Source organism: Dromaius novaehollandiae, chromosome 3 (assembly GCF_036370855.1).
Source record: "Dromaius novaehollandiae isolate bDroNov1 chromosome 3, bDroNov1.hap1, whole genome shotgun sequence".
Lineage (NCBI taxonomy): Eukaryota > Metazoa > Chordata > Aves > Casuariiformes > Dromaiidae > Dromaius > Dromaius novaehollandiae.
The window spans coordinates 8,593,668-8,608,712 of record NC_088100.1 but is presented as its reverse complement, the minus strand read 5'-3'; the positions used below and the strand labels follow the sequence as shown (position 1 = coordinate 8,608,712).

The 15,045-nt window shown below is 40.9% G+C and overlaps 1 protein-coding gene across 7 annotated transcripts in view; it reads left to right on the top strand.

Moving 5' to 3' along the window:
* Positions 1 to 15,045, top strand: part of MFSD2B (MFSD2 lysolipid transporter B, sphingolipid) — a 42,140-nt gene that overhangs the window by 17,703 nt on the left and 9,392 nt on the right. For all 7 annotated transcript variants that reach the window (XR_010388169.1, XR_010388168.1, XM_064508339.1 and 4 more), the window contains 7 exons: positions 1,306 to 1,484; positions 4,841 to 4,931; positions 5,029 to 5,150; positions 7,566 to 7,649; positions 9,069 to 9,149; positions 13,065 to 13,174; positions 14,405 to 14,548. Coding sequence is in view for 5 of the 7 variants with exons in the window: in XM_064508339.1 (XP_064364409.1) it covers positions 1,306 to 1,484; positions 4,841 to 4,931; positions 5,029 to 5,150; positions 7,566 to 7,649; positions 9,069 to 9,149; positions 13,065 to 13,174; positions 14,405 to 14,548 (811 nt within the window). In the remaining 2 variants the exon portion in view is untranslated. The remainder of the gene's footprint in view (positions 1 to 1,305; positions 1,485 to 4,840; positions 4,932 to 5,028; positions 5,151 to 7,565; positions 7,650 to 9,068; positions 9,150 to 13,064; positions 13,175 to 14,404; positions 14,549 to 15,045) is intronic.

Genomic DNA, 15,045 nt, shown 5'->3' with positions numbered 1-15,045 from the left:
TTCCTTTTCCTCATCTATCTTCCATGGCTGCTTCTGGCTCTTGTTACTGCACTGTCTAAACACCTCACAATTTCTGTGTATTGCCATCTCGTGAGGTGGAGAAGTACTATCCCTTTACATGGATACAGAACAGATCCAAGGTCACCTAGGAGGGCTGTGACAGAGAGGGAACTTGAATGAACCTGAACGTAGGGGCTTTTGAAATATTTCTCACTTCCCAGGAATGTATGATAACCACCAGGGCACAACCTGCCCTGGAACCACCAGTGAGTTGACACATGTCATGGGGCTGGTGGGAGAGAATAAGTAGAAAGAGGCCTGATGTTTGGGTCAACGAGAAGAGTATTTCCTAAGAAGGAAGGAGTTTTGGATCCTGTCCCTAATCTGTTCATGCATTTGATCCTATGGACCTTTATGCAAAATTCTTCAATAGTACTTGGAGCTAGGACAGGAATTGGTTTATCTGCTTGTGATGGGAATGCTGCATGTGAGCATATTGCTTGGCAACAGGAGCAGAAGGCTTGAGATCTCTCAGGGTGAGAAGGGTCTAGAACCCAGATTATTTACCACTAGACTGCTTCTAGCTGCCTTGCTGACCAATCTCAAGTACACGGAGCGTGAGCTGGATACCCACGTTTAGATCTTTGCATTCCTTCCTTGTTTTCTGGTACTGGTGAGTTAGTGACCTGAATCATTCTCCGAGGTCAAGGTGCCAAGTTCTGCGTGACTATGGCTTCAGGCAGTTAAGAGCAGCATCTGCTGTTTTCAAGAGCTTTACAGCTGTATTATTTCCAGCATAAGCCTGAGGTAAGTATCATTTCATTTTACAGTTGGAGAAACAAGAGGTCTGAGCAGATAAGTGGCTTGCAAAGTGTTTCACAGAGCTGCTGTCAAATCTGAGATAAAAAGTCTGATGTGATGGCTATTCCTGCTTTGGAAAAATGGCATTCAACATTTAAAGTGTAGTTCAGCAGTGGTCCTCTAGGTGAAAGGTTTCTATGCTATCCCCTTCTGGCTCTTAATCCCAGCTGCGTATACCGCGCAGCCTCTATGAAAGAGCCTCTTTTATAGAGTCTTCTAAAAGCTAAACAGAAAATGTGACAAAACTCTCTTTCTTTGATACTATTCTATTACTGACCTTTCAGTTCTTCTGTTCTCCATATTGCTTTTTCTGTTTGTTCCCTATAAAACAAAATCACATTGCTTTTAAAGAGGTTGTTCTTTAGTGAGATAAATGAGCAGACTTGTGAACAGTGGAGGAATCAAGTTCTCTTCCTCAATGCACATTTGTGCTTCCTTCTGTAGGAATGACCATGGAGGTGCTTGGGACCTTGATTGGAGCTGCACTCCAGGGACAAATTGTGGCCAGTGCTCATGTCTCTCATCACTGCACCATGAATCTCTCTGTAAACACAACCAGCCATTTCATCTCCCTGCATGATACTCCCAGCTTTCCTGAACCCTTAGACCCCTTGTCTCATCAAGTAAGTGTCCCTAGGAGCACACCAACATCCCTTGGGAAGAGGCGTTTTTGGGGAGCTGGACTGGGAAACTGCCATAAGTGGGGCTGCTTCTTTCAGTGGCTGTGCCATTTGATAGCTGACTAAAATGTCTGTGAAACTGCTTGTTAGGTAACTTCTAGTGTGTATTTTAACAAGACACAGAACAACATCTCCTCTTCCTTTTTAGCTTCTAGTGCGCGTTAACTCAATGCAGAAGACTAGTGTGCTCTTACAGCTGTGTGAATTGTGGAGAGGAGTAGCTGGGAGAGTTGCGGAGTAGGCTGAAGTCTGTTGCAGAGCGGATTCCCTGTCTGAATCTGCTTTATGCCATAATCACCACCTTCCACTTTCAAATCTCCTAAATGGCATGGAACGAATACATGATTTTGATTTATTTTCTTTAACCACATGTGTTTTTCTATCCTTTTTGAGGTAGGAGAGACATGGAGGAAGGAGCATCACAATGAGCTGAATATCAAGTAGTTTTTTCTTTCAAAAAATAGCAAAGATGTGTATCCTAAACTAGCCAAAGTTTGTAGGTAGAAGTAGTGTCTTTCATTAAACTAGCTACCAAGACTAGGAAAAAATGGACAAGCTTTTAGACACCCAAACATTTTTCAGATCTGTTTCTGTTTCAGACCTGAAGAACTGGCAGTGTGCCTGAAAGGTTGCCTGCTTTTTTCCAGCTGTATGGGTTGGTTTAATTAGAGATATTACCTTGTCCTGCGAATCTAGTTCTGGTTGTATCCTTAGAACATCATTCCTACAACTTTAACACTATCCTAAAGTGCAATTTTGCAAACTTACTAAGTCAATGGTTAAAAAGAAATGTTTCTTTGAATCTGTGTTTATTTCTTTTGTTTTCCTCATTTTACTTCTGTATTTACATGCAGGTGTGTACTCGTTTGCTGTGAGGTTTTGCTGTTTATTTGTTTTAGGTTTTTTTTGTTATCATTTTGGTTTTCTCCTTCTCTCACTGTTGTGTCAGCTTCTCCTGTTTTGTAGATGAGTTCTCATCTCTCTCATCTCTGGCCTCTCCCAGGCTGTTCTCACCCGTGGATGAGAACTGTCTGGATTATGGTGTCCAACTGTTATCCTGTGGGTAAGGGTCTGTTCACTGCTTGTTTGCTACTGCCCTTTTCCCCAAAGAGCCATCAGGCATGGGCAGAGGCCATAGTGTCAATGAACTTCTATGGCAACCCCGCCCAGTCCCTACCACCCTGTTTTGTGAGGACCACAATTTTTTGCCTTTCACATGACCTGGCATCAGTTTGGTTGTATTATGGGAATGTGGGTGGCCACTGGGGATGGGCATGGGGGAGCTGCTTGCATCGCATGACAGGGCACTTGCCTTTTGTTCACATGACAAAGAATATGCACCAAACTGCATGACTGACAGGAGAGGTTGAATCTTGGCTGTATGACTGAGGGACATAAAGTTAGAAGTTGAGGCAGGGCTAGGGTCTATAATCCTAAAGTACCTCCATCAGCCTCAGTTTGAAAAAAAAAGAAAAGAAAAGAAAAAAAGGAAATTAGAAGATGCCAGATCTTGATTGTTTCTCTTAAAGCCAGCTCAGGAGTGCGAGCCTGACCTTTTCTGTCACAAGGAGTGATTCTTACGTTGCTATAGGGCACACCGTGTTTAAAAGGAGACCTTAAGAATGATTGCTCATTGCCTCATTATTAGAGAATGGAAATGGAAGAAAATGGTTATTTCATATCTAATGTCTCCTGAAGTTGTTTCTGTATAGAACTTTCCACTAAAATACACAGTTTAGGAGTGGGTCTGTCCATGCAGAAACCAAGCATGGACATTGATATGGTTTGTAAATGGGCTAACAAATTTTGCTTAGGGTCAGAAAATCCCATTTGGCCCGTCATGAATAGCCTTAATTTGAGTGGACAAAGCTCAAATTAGTGTTAACCAAGACCTGTGAGAGAAAGCATTTAATTCGGTTGCTTCAAGAAGAAATTTTAAGGTAAACAAATTAACTAATGAATAAGTACAAAGATTATAATTCACAATAAATCCTTTAATTATCCTTTAATTATGCTGCTTCTGTCCTGGCTACTCTGCTTCTGAGGCTGAAATTACCCTGTTTAAGTGAATTCAGGTATCTGCACTATACTGCAATCTGTGGTCAATGAGACCTGTAACATGTAGTATAAATTACTCTGATTTAATTTATAGCTCAAACATCAAAAAAAAATTATCCCAAATAAAGAATAGCCCTGCATTCCTTTATTTCACCATGTCACTTTCTGAAATGTAATTATCTTACAAAAGTTGCCATCTTGAATATTGTCTAAACTTAAGTAGTTCATATAACTAATTTTGCGTCTATAATAAGTGACCTTTTGTTTGACAGCACATTCTTGTAATTGCATGCCTATTTTCCAGTTGGTTCCTAAATTTATAATCCTGTCATTTGCAGCATATTAATGAAAACTTGGAACTAAATTTTCCTATCAAATAATCAGTGTGTCACAAACCTCTATATCCAGCACTTACTTATCTTTTGTAACACAGTATAAAATAAATTATTACAGAATACTAAATCAACATGTAATTTTAAAGCTTACCTCAAGAATCAGTGTTATTGGAGTCTGAAGTAGTAAATGTGATTTGATGGTGCAGGAAGTATCCTTTGGAGGGTTTGTTCTCTGGGCTAATAGAAAGCAGAGGTTTCTCAGTTTGCTCGAGTATTTCATTAAGCATCTGGAAAAATAAGCATGTGATGTACCATATTCTCAAAGTATTGTCCTGAAAGTAAGTGTTTTCTAAATTCATTAAAATGTGAAGTAAGATTTTATTATCATTATGTATAAATTCAGTAACTGTAGTAACTATATTTATATCAGTACTGAGTACTTTCCTGTCTAGCATGAAGATACTCATTGAAGTCTGTAGCTAGATTAACTGGATTTAGAAAAATTTGGAACCATTCTATGGATGCTGCACATTTCTGATAAACGACTGTGTATCTCTACAGCTAGTCTCAACAAAAACAAGCTTTTAAACATATTCTGGTTACTGACCCAGTAGTCTTTTTGTTCACAGCTTTTTTTCTTTTTTTTTCCTTTTTTTTTCTTTTCTTTTTTTTTTTTTTTTGCTAGAAGTATATACTTATGTGCCCTGGATTTATACTGAAGTAGCTGTTTATAAATGAATTGCAGAAGTGAAAATTTTTCAGACAGGTGAAAGACAGACAGCTGGCTGTATGAAGATGCGCAGTTCTTCAATTACAGAAGACTCACCAAAAAGAGACTGAAATTTTCCATAATGACTTATCATGCTCCTGTCATAATTTCAAATATGTCTTTTTTTCTTTTCAAAGGCAAAGGTTTATATGATTGCAGCAGGGGTTATAGGAGGTGTATATCTTCTTGGAATTGTCATTTTTTTCCTTGGAGTAAAGGAAAAAGACGGTAAGATACAATTACATATGCCTAGATTTTAATAATAATTATTTCATATTTAGCTCTGGAAAATGTTATGTTATTTTATTTTTTCTGTTCCCCTTAGATCCTTATGCCTTAACTTCAGACAAAACAATTCCTTTTTGTAAGGGGCTTCAACTCACCATAAAGCATGGTCCATATGTGAAACTTACAGCTGCATTTCTTCTCATCTCGACAGGAGTTCAGGTAACTTCAGACTCTCCAAGTCTGTTCGCTGGCCTCATTCCAGTCCCAGCATGGGAGAGTCTGCAGCAGCTAGAATGCAAATAACCTTTGGCTTGTGACTAGAGGTGGTGATCTAGGGGGCGGTACCTTCCCCACAAGTCAGTAGGGAACCAGGACCCTTCTTTGGTGCCTGGGGTCCTGTGCAGCTGGAGATGATTCTTTCAAATGGGAAGGAAAACCAAAGTCCTGACCCTTTAAAGATGGCTTTTTTCAAAAAAGGTGAGGAGCTAGTGCCAGTGACCCAGACTGGGTCATTATGTGCTATCCATCTACAGTCTCCTGTGGTTTCAGAGGCTCAGAGAAAGCTTTTTCTCTTCCCTCTGTTCTTCTCTATAGTGTGTGCAGCTTTAAACCACTGCCCCTTTGCATAGGTGACTGTTCTCTAATAGTGGCTGAACTGGTTCTTATGGAGTATTTTGTGATGGAAGGTGTTAGGTCAGAGTAAAAGGATGTTCACACTCAGGGGCAGGAAGTCTTAACTGTTTCAGAGCTAGGTAGAGATAATTTTCAAATCAGGACCTACAGTCGAATGTCGTCTTCCTAAAATGATGTCATAGGTCGTCCCATAGAGAAATGCTGCAGAAATGCTTAAAGCAACTCAATAGGAAACCCTTAGTCCAGTGGTCATTTTAAAGCAGGATTTTTTGAGTTATGTTCAACTCATTAAAAATGTGTTTATAATGTGATCCATTCCCTGTGTACCTATCAGTTCAAACTGGCTTTGTTTGGGAAAGCACATAATATCCATGTTTTTGTCACCAGACTGTTAGTCACATGAACTACCGATCACAATGAGCACCAGGACAGAGGGCAAGAACTGGGCATGTGAGCGATCAGTGCTGTGCTCACCAGCAATCCTCGTGGATTAGTAATTTCCAAAGAAGAACTGCCATTTCCTTCCATGCACACGGTTGTGTTTATAGCAAAGACTGCTTAAAAGTCTGTTTGCCAAAGAAGCCTCAGAGTTTCCTGTTGGCCTGAATTTGGGCACAGTTGGTAAGGCCATCCTTACTGCATCTGTCAGTCCTTGCTGGAAGGCCCAAGAAAGAGAAACAACAGCAGAAGCATTTCTGCTCACATCTGGGAGCTGCAAGCGCTTTGAGCAACAGTAGAGACAGGGAGAAGATGAAAGCAGGTGCCTTGTGGTCCAGGCCATTCCAACTCTCGTGTAGTCAATAAGGGTATGGCACACGTGGCTGGTGGCAGCCAACTACTGCTGACAACACCTGGAGAGGAAGAGATGTTCTCTTAGTCGAAATCTCTCTATTTTTCTTGTAAAGGCTGAAGGGAAGGTGTGAGGGGAGGCAGAAGCTGGAAATACTGTGGCTCCAGTTCAGCTAAAACATGCAACCCTTGCTGTTATCATCTGGGGAGGGGGGACAGACACAGTGGGTTTTGGAGAGTGAATTGCTAATGAGAGAAGGAATAGGCAGGTAAAGATGCATTGGCCATAATCCTGGAGAGTGATGGTCTATATCTGAAATAAAGGTGGAGTAAACTGGGCCAGAAGCTAGGGAAGGCTTTGGTGGTGATGGAGGAGGGATATATTTTTTGGCCTGATTTGTATACAGATGACGGCTGCTTACAATCTACAGGCCCACAAAGGAACAAGAGTTGGTCATGCTGCTGTAGCATGAGTATTAAATCCTCCTCTGTCGTTCCATTTGTTCAGAGTTGCCAGAGTTGGGCTTGAACCAGAATCTGATGTTGAGAATCCCCCTGAGTTCTGCCAAAGTGTGAATGCTTGTTCTGCGGCCTGATAAGAGAAATGGGCCAGCTCCTCCCATCGACTGAGTACTCAGACTTGGGGAGATTTCTGACCCAAGGTGCACTCCATAGCCAAGGTTTTGTACAAAACCAGCATTTAGCTGCTTTACTACAGGAAGTTGGCATGAGAGGTAATTCCAGCTGAAGAGTAAATTGTTTCAGATTCAGAGCTTCTAGTAAAAGGTTTATGGCATTGTTGTGGAAAAAGAGGAGCAATTTCTTACAGTAGTCTGCAGCTGTGACTATGACAGTGACACAAGGCAAGCTTGCAACATAGGACAGAAAGCCTTGAGACAGAATCCTCTCAGAAGCCAGTTCCTCTTTTCATCATTATGCCTCATTAGGAGCATGATTTTCCTCTTTATTTACCCCAGTTTTACCTGCACATTACTGCAATGACAGGAGGAGAGTTATTGCATCTTTAAATTGTTGCAGATGAGGGAAGACTGGAACTCCCAAATCCTGCATTTAACAAATCAGTCACCAAGCATGTTTGGCAAGTATGGAGTGTAACATCCTTTTGCCTTTTTTCTTCTTACCTTCCTTCGCTGTCCCCCCCACCTCACTCCTTTTTTTTTGTGCGGTCACCAAATGTCTTCAATTCACCAGCTGGAGCAGAGCAACTTTGTCCTATTCTGCACACATGCAGCTGATCTCCGCAATCACTTCCAGTATTTAGTGGTTACCATCTTGGTGAGTTGCCTCTCTTCTCTCCCATATTTTTATTTGATAGCTGAATTTCACTGTGTTTTTTGGCACAAATTTAGCAGAAGCCAGGAAGAATTTTGTGTCTAGACAGAGTTGTAAGATGCTACACCATCTTTTGCAGTGTCTGTTTGAAATAAATGTGGTACTCCCTACTGTAACTTTTAAAGAATTAATGCTTTGGAGCTTTTAATTCATTCCTTGTTGCTTTTACCCATGAGTCGCTTTCCACTCCTATAAGAGGCAAAAGTTGTTGTCAGAAAGGAGGTCTGGAATTTTAGTTCCTGTTTCCGTTTCCCCAGTTTGATATGCAGACAAATAGCTTTCCCCTGTGCGTTCATACATATGAGCCCTCTAGGCCAGGCAGCTTGCAAGGATAAATATTTAAAATAACCAGATACATGAAGATTCCTGTCTAGAATGACTGGCAACATGTTAAAAAGTCATTTTCACAAAACCCTTTTTCTTGACACTCAGAAGTGGGATTCCGCTCTGCCTAGGTGATACTTAGAACTCAGTTACACGCTGCTCCTGTAATGCATGCTTTATTTCGTTAGTAGAAAACTGCAGTTTTCAGGCTTCTGACCAAAGTCCTTTTATAACAAGTAGAAAGTTTAATGTTGCATAATTACTGGGATGTGTATCTGCTGCATATTTTAATGGTTTGTGGACGCTTTGTCTAGCATATAGAATATTGCAGCAGTCATTTTCAGGGAAGCTGATGCCTGATTCCTCACCTGTTTGGCACAGCAACTTTGTGGAATCATCTTAGGGGAACTTCATTTCCACTTCTTGGTCCCATCCTCCCACCATCTCTACCCTTACTGATTCTTCCTTTCCCACACTGTAAGACAGATCTTTTCCAATGATTAAAACCAAGAAGTTGAGAACAAGGGATGACTCTTGGATATCTTCAGGCTCTACAAGTAATGGACACTAATGAGAGAGAGAAGACAGTACAATTAAAGACAGTACAGAGTGGAATATAGCTGTAATAATGAGGTGACATTTGAATTGAGGTCAGTTGTAAGACTGTCATCAGTAGCAATTCTCCGGTGTTTCGTACTATGTTGTGTGTAGTTGTTGCTCTTACCAGGTGAGTAGTACAGTTTACGTTAGTGCAGTGTTGACTGTAAGTGAATATTTCTCTTACAGGTTTTTCCTGAGCATGTAGCATGAGATATGTGTACTACCTAAGAAGTTTATCTTGTGCCCCACCTTTCTTTCTGTATAGTGGGATAGGGCTTAACTCAGTTATCATGAGTCAGGTTTTCTATCAGGAGGCAAAATGCTTAGCACAAAGTATGACTATTTGCAATAGGCTTGGACTTCTGTGTCATGTAGCTCTAGTATTTCATATATGTATTTAATTTAGTATATATATATGTAGCTTTTCATCAATTCTAGGTATCGGCAGCTGTGAGCATTCCTTTCTGGCAAAAGATTCTGCAGCGATTTGGCAAGAAGTGTGCAGCATGTGGGATTTCGGTAAGCAAATCCTCAGGGAAAAAAATCTGCTTGTGCTCATGTAATGTGACAATTGGAACCTCTTCAGGAGCTGTTTCAAATGCTTGTAACCTCAAGCTGCAAGAAATTTGTTTAGTTTCAGAGCAGAGATGGATAGTTATTAGTGAAGTGTGAGAAACAGGTGACCTACCTGACAAAAGAAGCTTGGTTTAACTTTGGCACTGATCTACAAAGCCAGCTCAGCGAGCCTGCCCTGGTCTCTGATGGATCATTTCAAGTCCCTCAGTGCAGACAGCAGCAATTTTCCATCATCATCCCCAGTGAGTCATTGTGTAGGCCTGTTCCTCTCCGTTTTCCCCTGTTTACCTTTAATTGCTCATGAAAGAGGAAAGAAGGAAATTGGCTGCTTTGTGCACAAACAAGCACAAGGACTTGGAAAATCCAGCCTGAGGCTATATATCAAAATCTGAAAAACTCCAAAAAGCTTAGGTCTGGTGACAGTTGCTGAATATAATAGAATGATTAATAGAATGGTTAGTTTTTGAAATAAAAATCAGTCTGTTGGAATGACTTCCACAGAATCAGAAGAAGTTTTAAAACATAAGTTCCAAATATGCTGAATCGTTAGGTGTTCTGAAGTGAGCAGCTGGAATTCACATCTAAGTCCCATCCTCCTTTCTTTTTAACACTTGAGCAAAGAGAATTGCCAAAAGCAATGTTGGACCATTGAGGGAATGCAAATTTCCTCCTGAGGAAATTTCCTCCTCTGCCTACTCAACTAAGAAAAATGCTTTCTTCAACCAACTTGGCCCTATAAATTCAGTTTAACATGACTGGAAAGCCTCTCAGCACCTCTGTAAATGTGGTTTAACTTAATTTTACAGTTCGGTTCCTTCACTGTATTATGATCTAAGTGGGGGCTGGATTGAAAAAAGCCACCTCTTTATTTCACCTTGTAGACGTTTCTCAAGGGATTGTGAATGCTTCCTGTGTGCTCAGTGACGGATTCTGTGTCTGACAATACATCACAGGGGCTTCCTGTACTACCACCTTGTGTGATCTGTACAGATAGTCTGTCCTCTCTTACTGTGAAATAAAATCACGTCATTCAAAGCTCCTGTGTTTGTCACTGGAGAATGGCCTTCTGGGAGGGAGGGGGACAGGAGAAAACACAGTTTTCTCCAAAACCTTATTCAGGTTTCAAGGTAAAGATATAATTTGAAACTTAGTTTTCTGAAAAATTTAACACTGCTCCAAAATCATTTTCCCTTGTAAAACAGTTCTGTGTCAAGGAAACCCCTTAAGTATGTAGCGGGCAGAGTAGATAGATAGACAGCAGTAGTCTTGGATTCCTACCACTGGTATTGCTCCCTTTTCACTCCTTCCCCTACCAGAGATGACCAACGGTCTAAGTACTTACTAAGTATTTAAACTTCCTGGAAGTTTAGCGTAGACTCCCTGGAAATACAGGATCATACCCAAGTAGGAACTTTGACTGGGTTGTCAAAGTAGGAACCCATGACTGGGTTGATGTACAGGCTAAAAATGTTTCTCTTCTTTTTTTTGCTTCTGCTTTCATATGCTTTGTTGCATTGAGGTTGCCTGCTCTGACCTCATAAGGGAACGTTATTTGGTGACTGGAAGTCGAGTTGCCAAGAGAAATCTTAAGAAATGGAACAGCTCAGCCCTTTGCCCTTCTCTTTTTTGAATAGTTGGTTTGGTTCATGGTTTGGGCAAGATGTTTAAAAATGGAAGATATCGTTCTCTCTTGTGCTTGAGTATTAAAGATTCTTGGAGATATTTTGTGTGTGTCTGTGTGTTTGGTCATTATTTGCAGACCTAAATTTGCTATGCAAGAAACCTCACAGTCCTAGCTTCCGTCCCAGCCAGTGCTAGCTTTTAACTATGGGTTTTGAAGAATTTAGTTTTAAAAAAATAAAAAAAACCCCTTTGTCTCCTCACACATTTCACACATGCACAATTACCTGCTTGCCCTCTGTCAGCACTGTTCAGCATGGAGACATGCCCTTGGACAAATACTGGCTATGCAGCCCGTTTGCCACTCTCCCATCCCAATTTCTGCTACACATCCTAACTGCATTTTCTCCTCACCTGCCCTTCGCGTGTCCAGCAATGTGCTACGCAGGTCAGTGCCACCCTCAGTATCCCACTAGGTTCCCCTGCCATAATGCTGTGGGTGGATGAATGGAAGACACATGGTCACTATTGGATGTCATTTTTTATAACTTGCAATGCATCAGCCCTGCGTCTAGGGAGCAAAGGGCCAATACCGGAGTATTTTTTGCTTTACAGGTAGGAAAGAATGAGATGCATTAGCTGTTTATTGCCGCAGGAACACTGCCCCCATGATTGCACTGCTGTTGCGTGAGTGAGACTTCAGGGCATTGTAGCCTCAGTCTTGTAGGTCAGGCTTCTCTTTCAATAGAAAATTACAATGATTATTATTATTGATCTAGAATTTTGTTTAAGTGTTTTGGTTTCTGAGTGGGTGCCCCATGTGGAGCATAAGCTAGTCATAAAGCTTCTTATAGGCAACATAAAATCTTGTATTGCTGGAGTGCTCTCTTGTGGTGAAATAACGATTTTGCCACAACATTGGCCTAATGCAAAGATAATCTGTCTGTGCTGAGAACTTGCAGTCAGGAAAGGTTATTTTCTGCCTTCGTAGGTTAAAAGCAAATGCCTTGGATGGGAAATGCATTTAAAACATAAACATAATGGATTAGACTCCAAGACTCCCAGAGTGAGTTCTCTTGAAGAACCGTAAATAGCAGTGCTTAGGGGAATCACTTTCTGTGAAAGCTCTGCTCATACCCTCAGCTCCCAAGCTGCGAGCATAGAGGATTGAAACACTTAATGTTAAACTAATCCCACATCACTAAAAAGCCCTGTAGATAAGCCTCCGGTTCTGGATTCTGCATGTGCTGTGCCTGTGGTTCACAGGCATGGGAGATGGAGCATGAGATGGGTGCAGGACAGCTGCCTGTATGCATTTAATCAGCATTTAAAATAGTGGATTTTTCAATTCTATAAGCCCTTTTCCTCAAGTTGAAGTTAAGGAAATCTAGTGGATTTAAGTATTGCCAGTAAACAAATGCTGAGCATGCCAAATTAGTTTAGTTTTGAGGACAGCCTTCATGACCTGCACACTGTAGTGAGCACATCTAGCTGTGTGGAGTGGGAGTAAACCACACTGCCTTCCCACTGTTAGTTATTAGCTGACTATCTAGATTGCAGTCATTGGAAATGAAGGTGTAACTAAACTCTTCTTTGTTCAAAGCTTGATTTGACCTGTGAAATAGGATATTTACAGTTTAAAATGACCAGTAAGGCCCTGTTGCTCCCCCTGAAATGTAGTGTGCTGACACTCCAAGGCTTTGTTTCTAATAGGAAATTAAATAGTGCCCCTGGCCTAGACCTAGTAACTGGAGTTTGGTCATGTCTGCTATTAAATTGTCAGAAAAATCTTAGCACAGGGTGATTAGCAATCTCCGAAGAAATATCTGGACATAGTTTGGGAACTAGCCCCCTTCAGGGACTCTTCACAAGAGACGTTTATATGGTGGCTCTTCTTTTGGAGACTGTGAGAGTTTAGCTGTACGAATTTGGCATGGATCTGCCAGCTGCCCGCAGGGCTGATGAATAGGTCCTTAGGACTGTTTAAGTCACTAATGCAGTTACAGACCTAATACTGCTAACAGAGAAGGCAGTAACACTGCTTGTCCTGTTTTTCTCTGATTCTTCTGGATAGCCAAATCAGGTAGGAAATGCCATTTCACCCAACTAGGTGAAGTGTTAAGCTTTTCTCTGTGTGAACTGTCATTTCAAAACGCAGTCTGATATTTTGAAGGAAACCATCTATACATTAAATACTGTGTACTGTAAGTAACGTGTACTGTTTTTCTTCTTCCTCAGTGGATGATTCCTTTTGCAGTCATGCTAGTGACCATTCCAAACCTGATCTTGGCATATTTTGTTGCCTTTGTCTCAGGCCTGAGCATTGCGGCATCTCAGCTGTTGCCATGGTAGGAGAATTTTGCATTTGGTGTGGGGAAGGGGCATATGTCCACACACGTGTCTACTGCATGGACATCACCTCTGAAAGAGGCAGAGTCTGGCAACAGTCACTTCATCCAAGAACCTGTTTCTACTTTTAGAATTGAGGATGTTTGTGATGAAGTGTGCTTTTCGTACATAACTTAGAGGAAGCAATAATCTAAGTAGCCAAAGAACTTGCGGTAACAGTAAATTAGTTGTTTAGGTTTGGTTTCTAACAGGACACTTGATTTTCTACAGGAATGAAGAAGTTGGATATTGCACGCAAATCAATTAATGCTGAGCAATTAAGAACATAGCTGAGGAAATGTAAAGCAAGCTATGTATCCCTGTTGAGCAATCCTGTGGTATAGAGTAAATGCAGGAGTGTACCACAAGGATATGGGTAAAAGAAACTGAAAATTCAAGGTCCTTGGCTCTTGATAACAGAGAATATGGGGGAAAAAAACTACTTAAGAAGGAGCAAGATGGGAGGTTTCCTCTCTATAGGAAATAATTATTGTTTGGGTCAAATTGACCAGAAAGCAAGACTGTTGTTGAAAGCACTGTTTTGCAGTCCTCATTCATACAGTTCCCTGAAAACTGTGAAACTCCAAGAGATCAGGGAAATACAGTTTAAGGCAGGCTGTCAGACTACATGAACTCTTCTGCACACGGGGTCAAAAAGCCCTTTTTTTCTAACAGTAAATCATGAAATGTTTTGAAAGTAAAATGTCATTTTACAGTTGACTTTCGAGCTGCTTCCATTCTGATTCTCTGTGACCAAAATCAGTCTCTCTGAAGTAGGGGAAAATGGGCCCCACTGGTTTCTGAAAATTGCTTTGTTAGCTTGTCAAAAGAGTTATTTCAGAACGAGACTACTCAGAGATTCAGAGTCCCCTGAAATCCAAGAAACATTTTTTGATTTTTTTTTAATATCACAACTTATACTTGGAATTAAAGTCAGTCTAAAGTCACCTCCTAGCAAGTTTTTGACAGGTTTTTTTTTTTAGTTTGTAATGTGTGGCTGTGCATTTCTTACAAGGTTTTTTGTCCTCCTGTCAAGCAGTAGGACTTTTTGAATTGGATTCTCTCGTGTGCATAATTAATTACATCAATCAAATCTTAAAAAAAAAAAAAAAGAAATTCACCTTCCAGTAAGTTTAGATGTTGAGAAGGGATTTTGGCTTAAGGTTTACTCTTATCTTGCTCATCTCTAGGTCAATGCTGCCTGATGTTGTTGATAACTTTCGCCTGCAGAATCCTCATGGAAAAGGACATGAAACCATTTTCTATTCTTCTTATGTTTTCTTCACCAAGATGTCAGCAGGAATTGGCTTAGGAATTTCTGCAGCAGGCCTGGAGTAAGTAATATTGTGTTTCCACTTAGTCTCTCTATGCTGAAAATGTTCTGAGGTCCTTGTGCCTTTATCCTGTGGGTTTAATTGCCTTTTTCCGTGTGCCTAAATGTGCTGGCTGCTCCGGTTGGCTTAACACTAAACATAGGATTGTCATCATCTAGGCCACACTGATGGGCATTAAGTCACTTACCATAGCTTGTTTCAGTTCAGAAAGACCTGAATTCCTGTTAGATTTTCTTTTTTCCAAATTAATCATGTAAATTTTAGTGGCTTATATGAAAAAAGAATTGAACAGAAAAGTTTAATGGGTGCTGATACACCTGCTGATAAAACTGTTTCGCCCAGTCCCTGTTGGATCTGGATTGGGTTATATCCATGAGCTTATAAGTCTTCACACAGGTTGGAGTGCTTTCGGGGGGCCTAGTGGCCTGTTCAGCACTAAAAGGATTGCTGATTCCAGCATGAACTTAGGAGACTGGACCCTGAGCAGAGCATCGGGA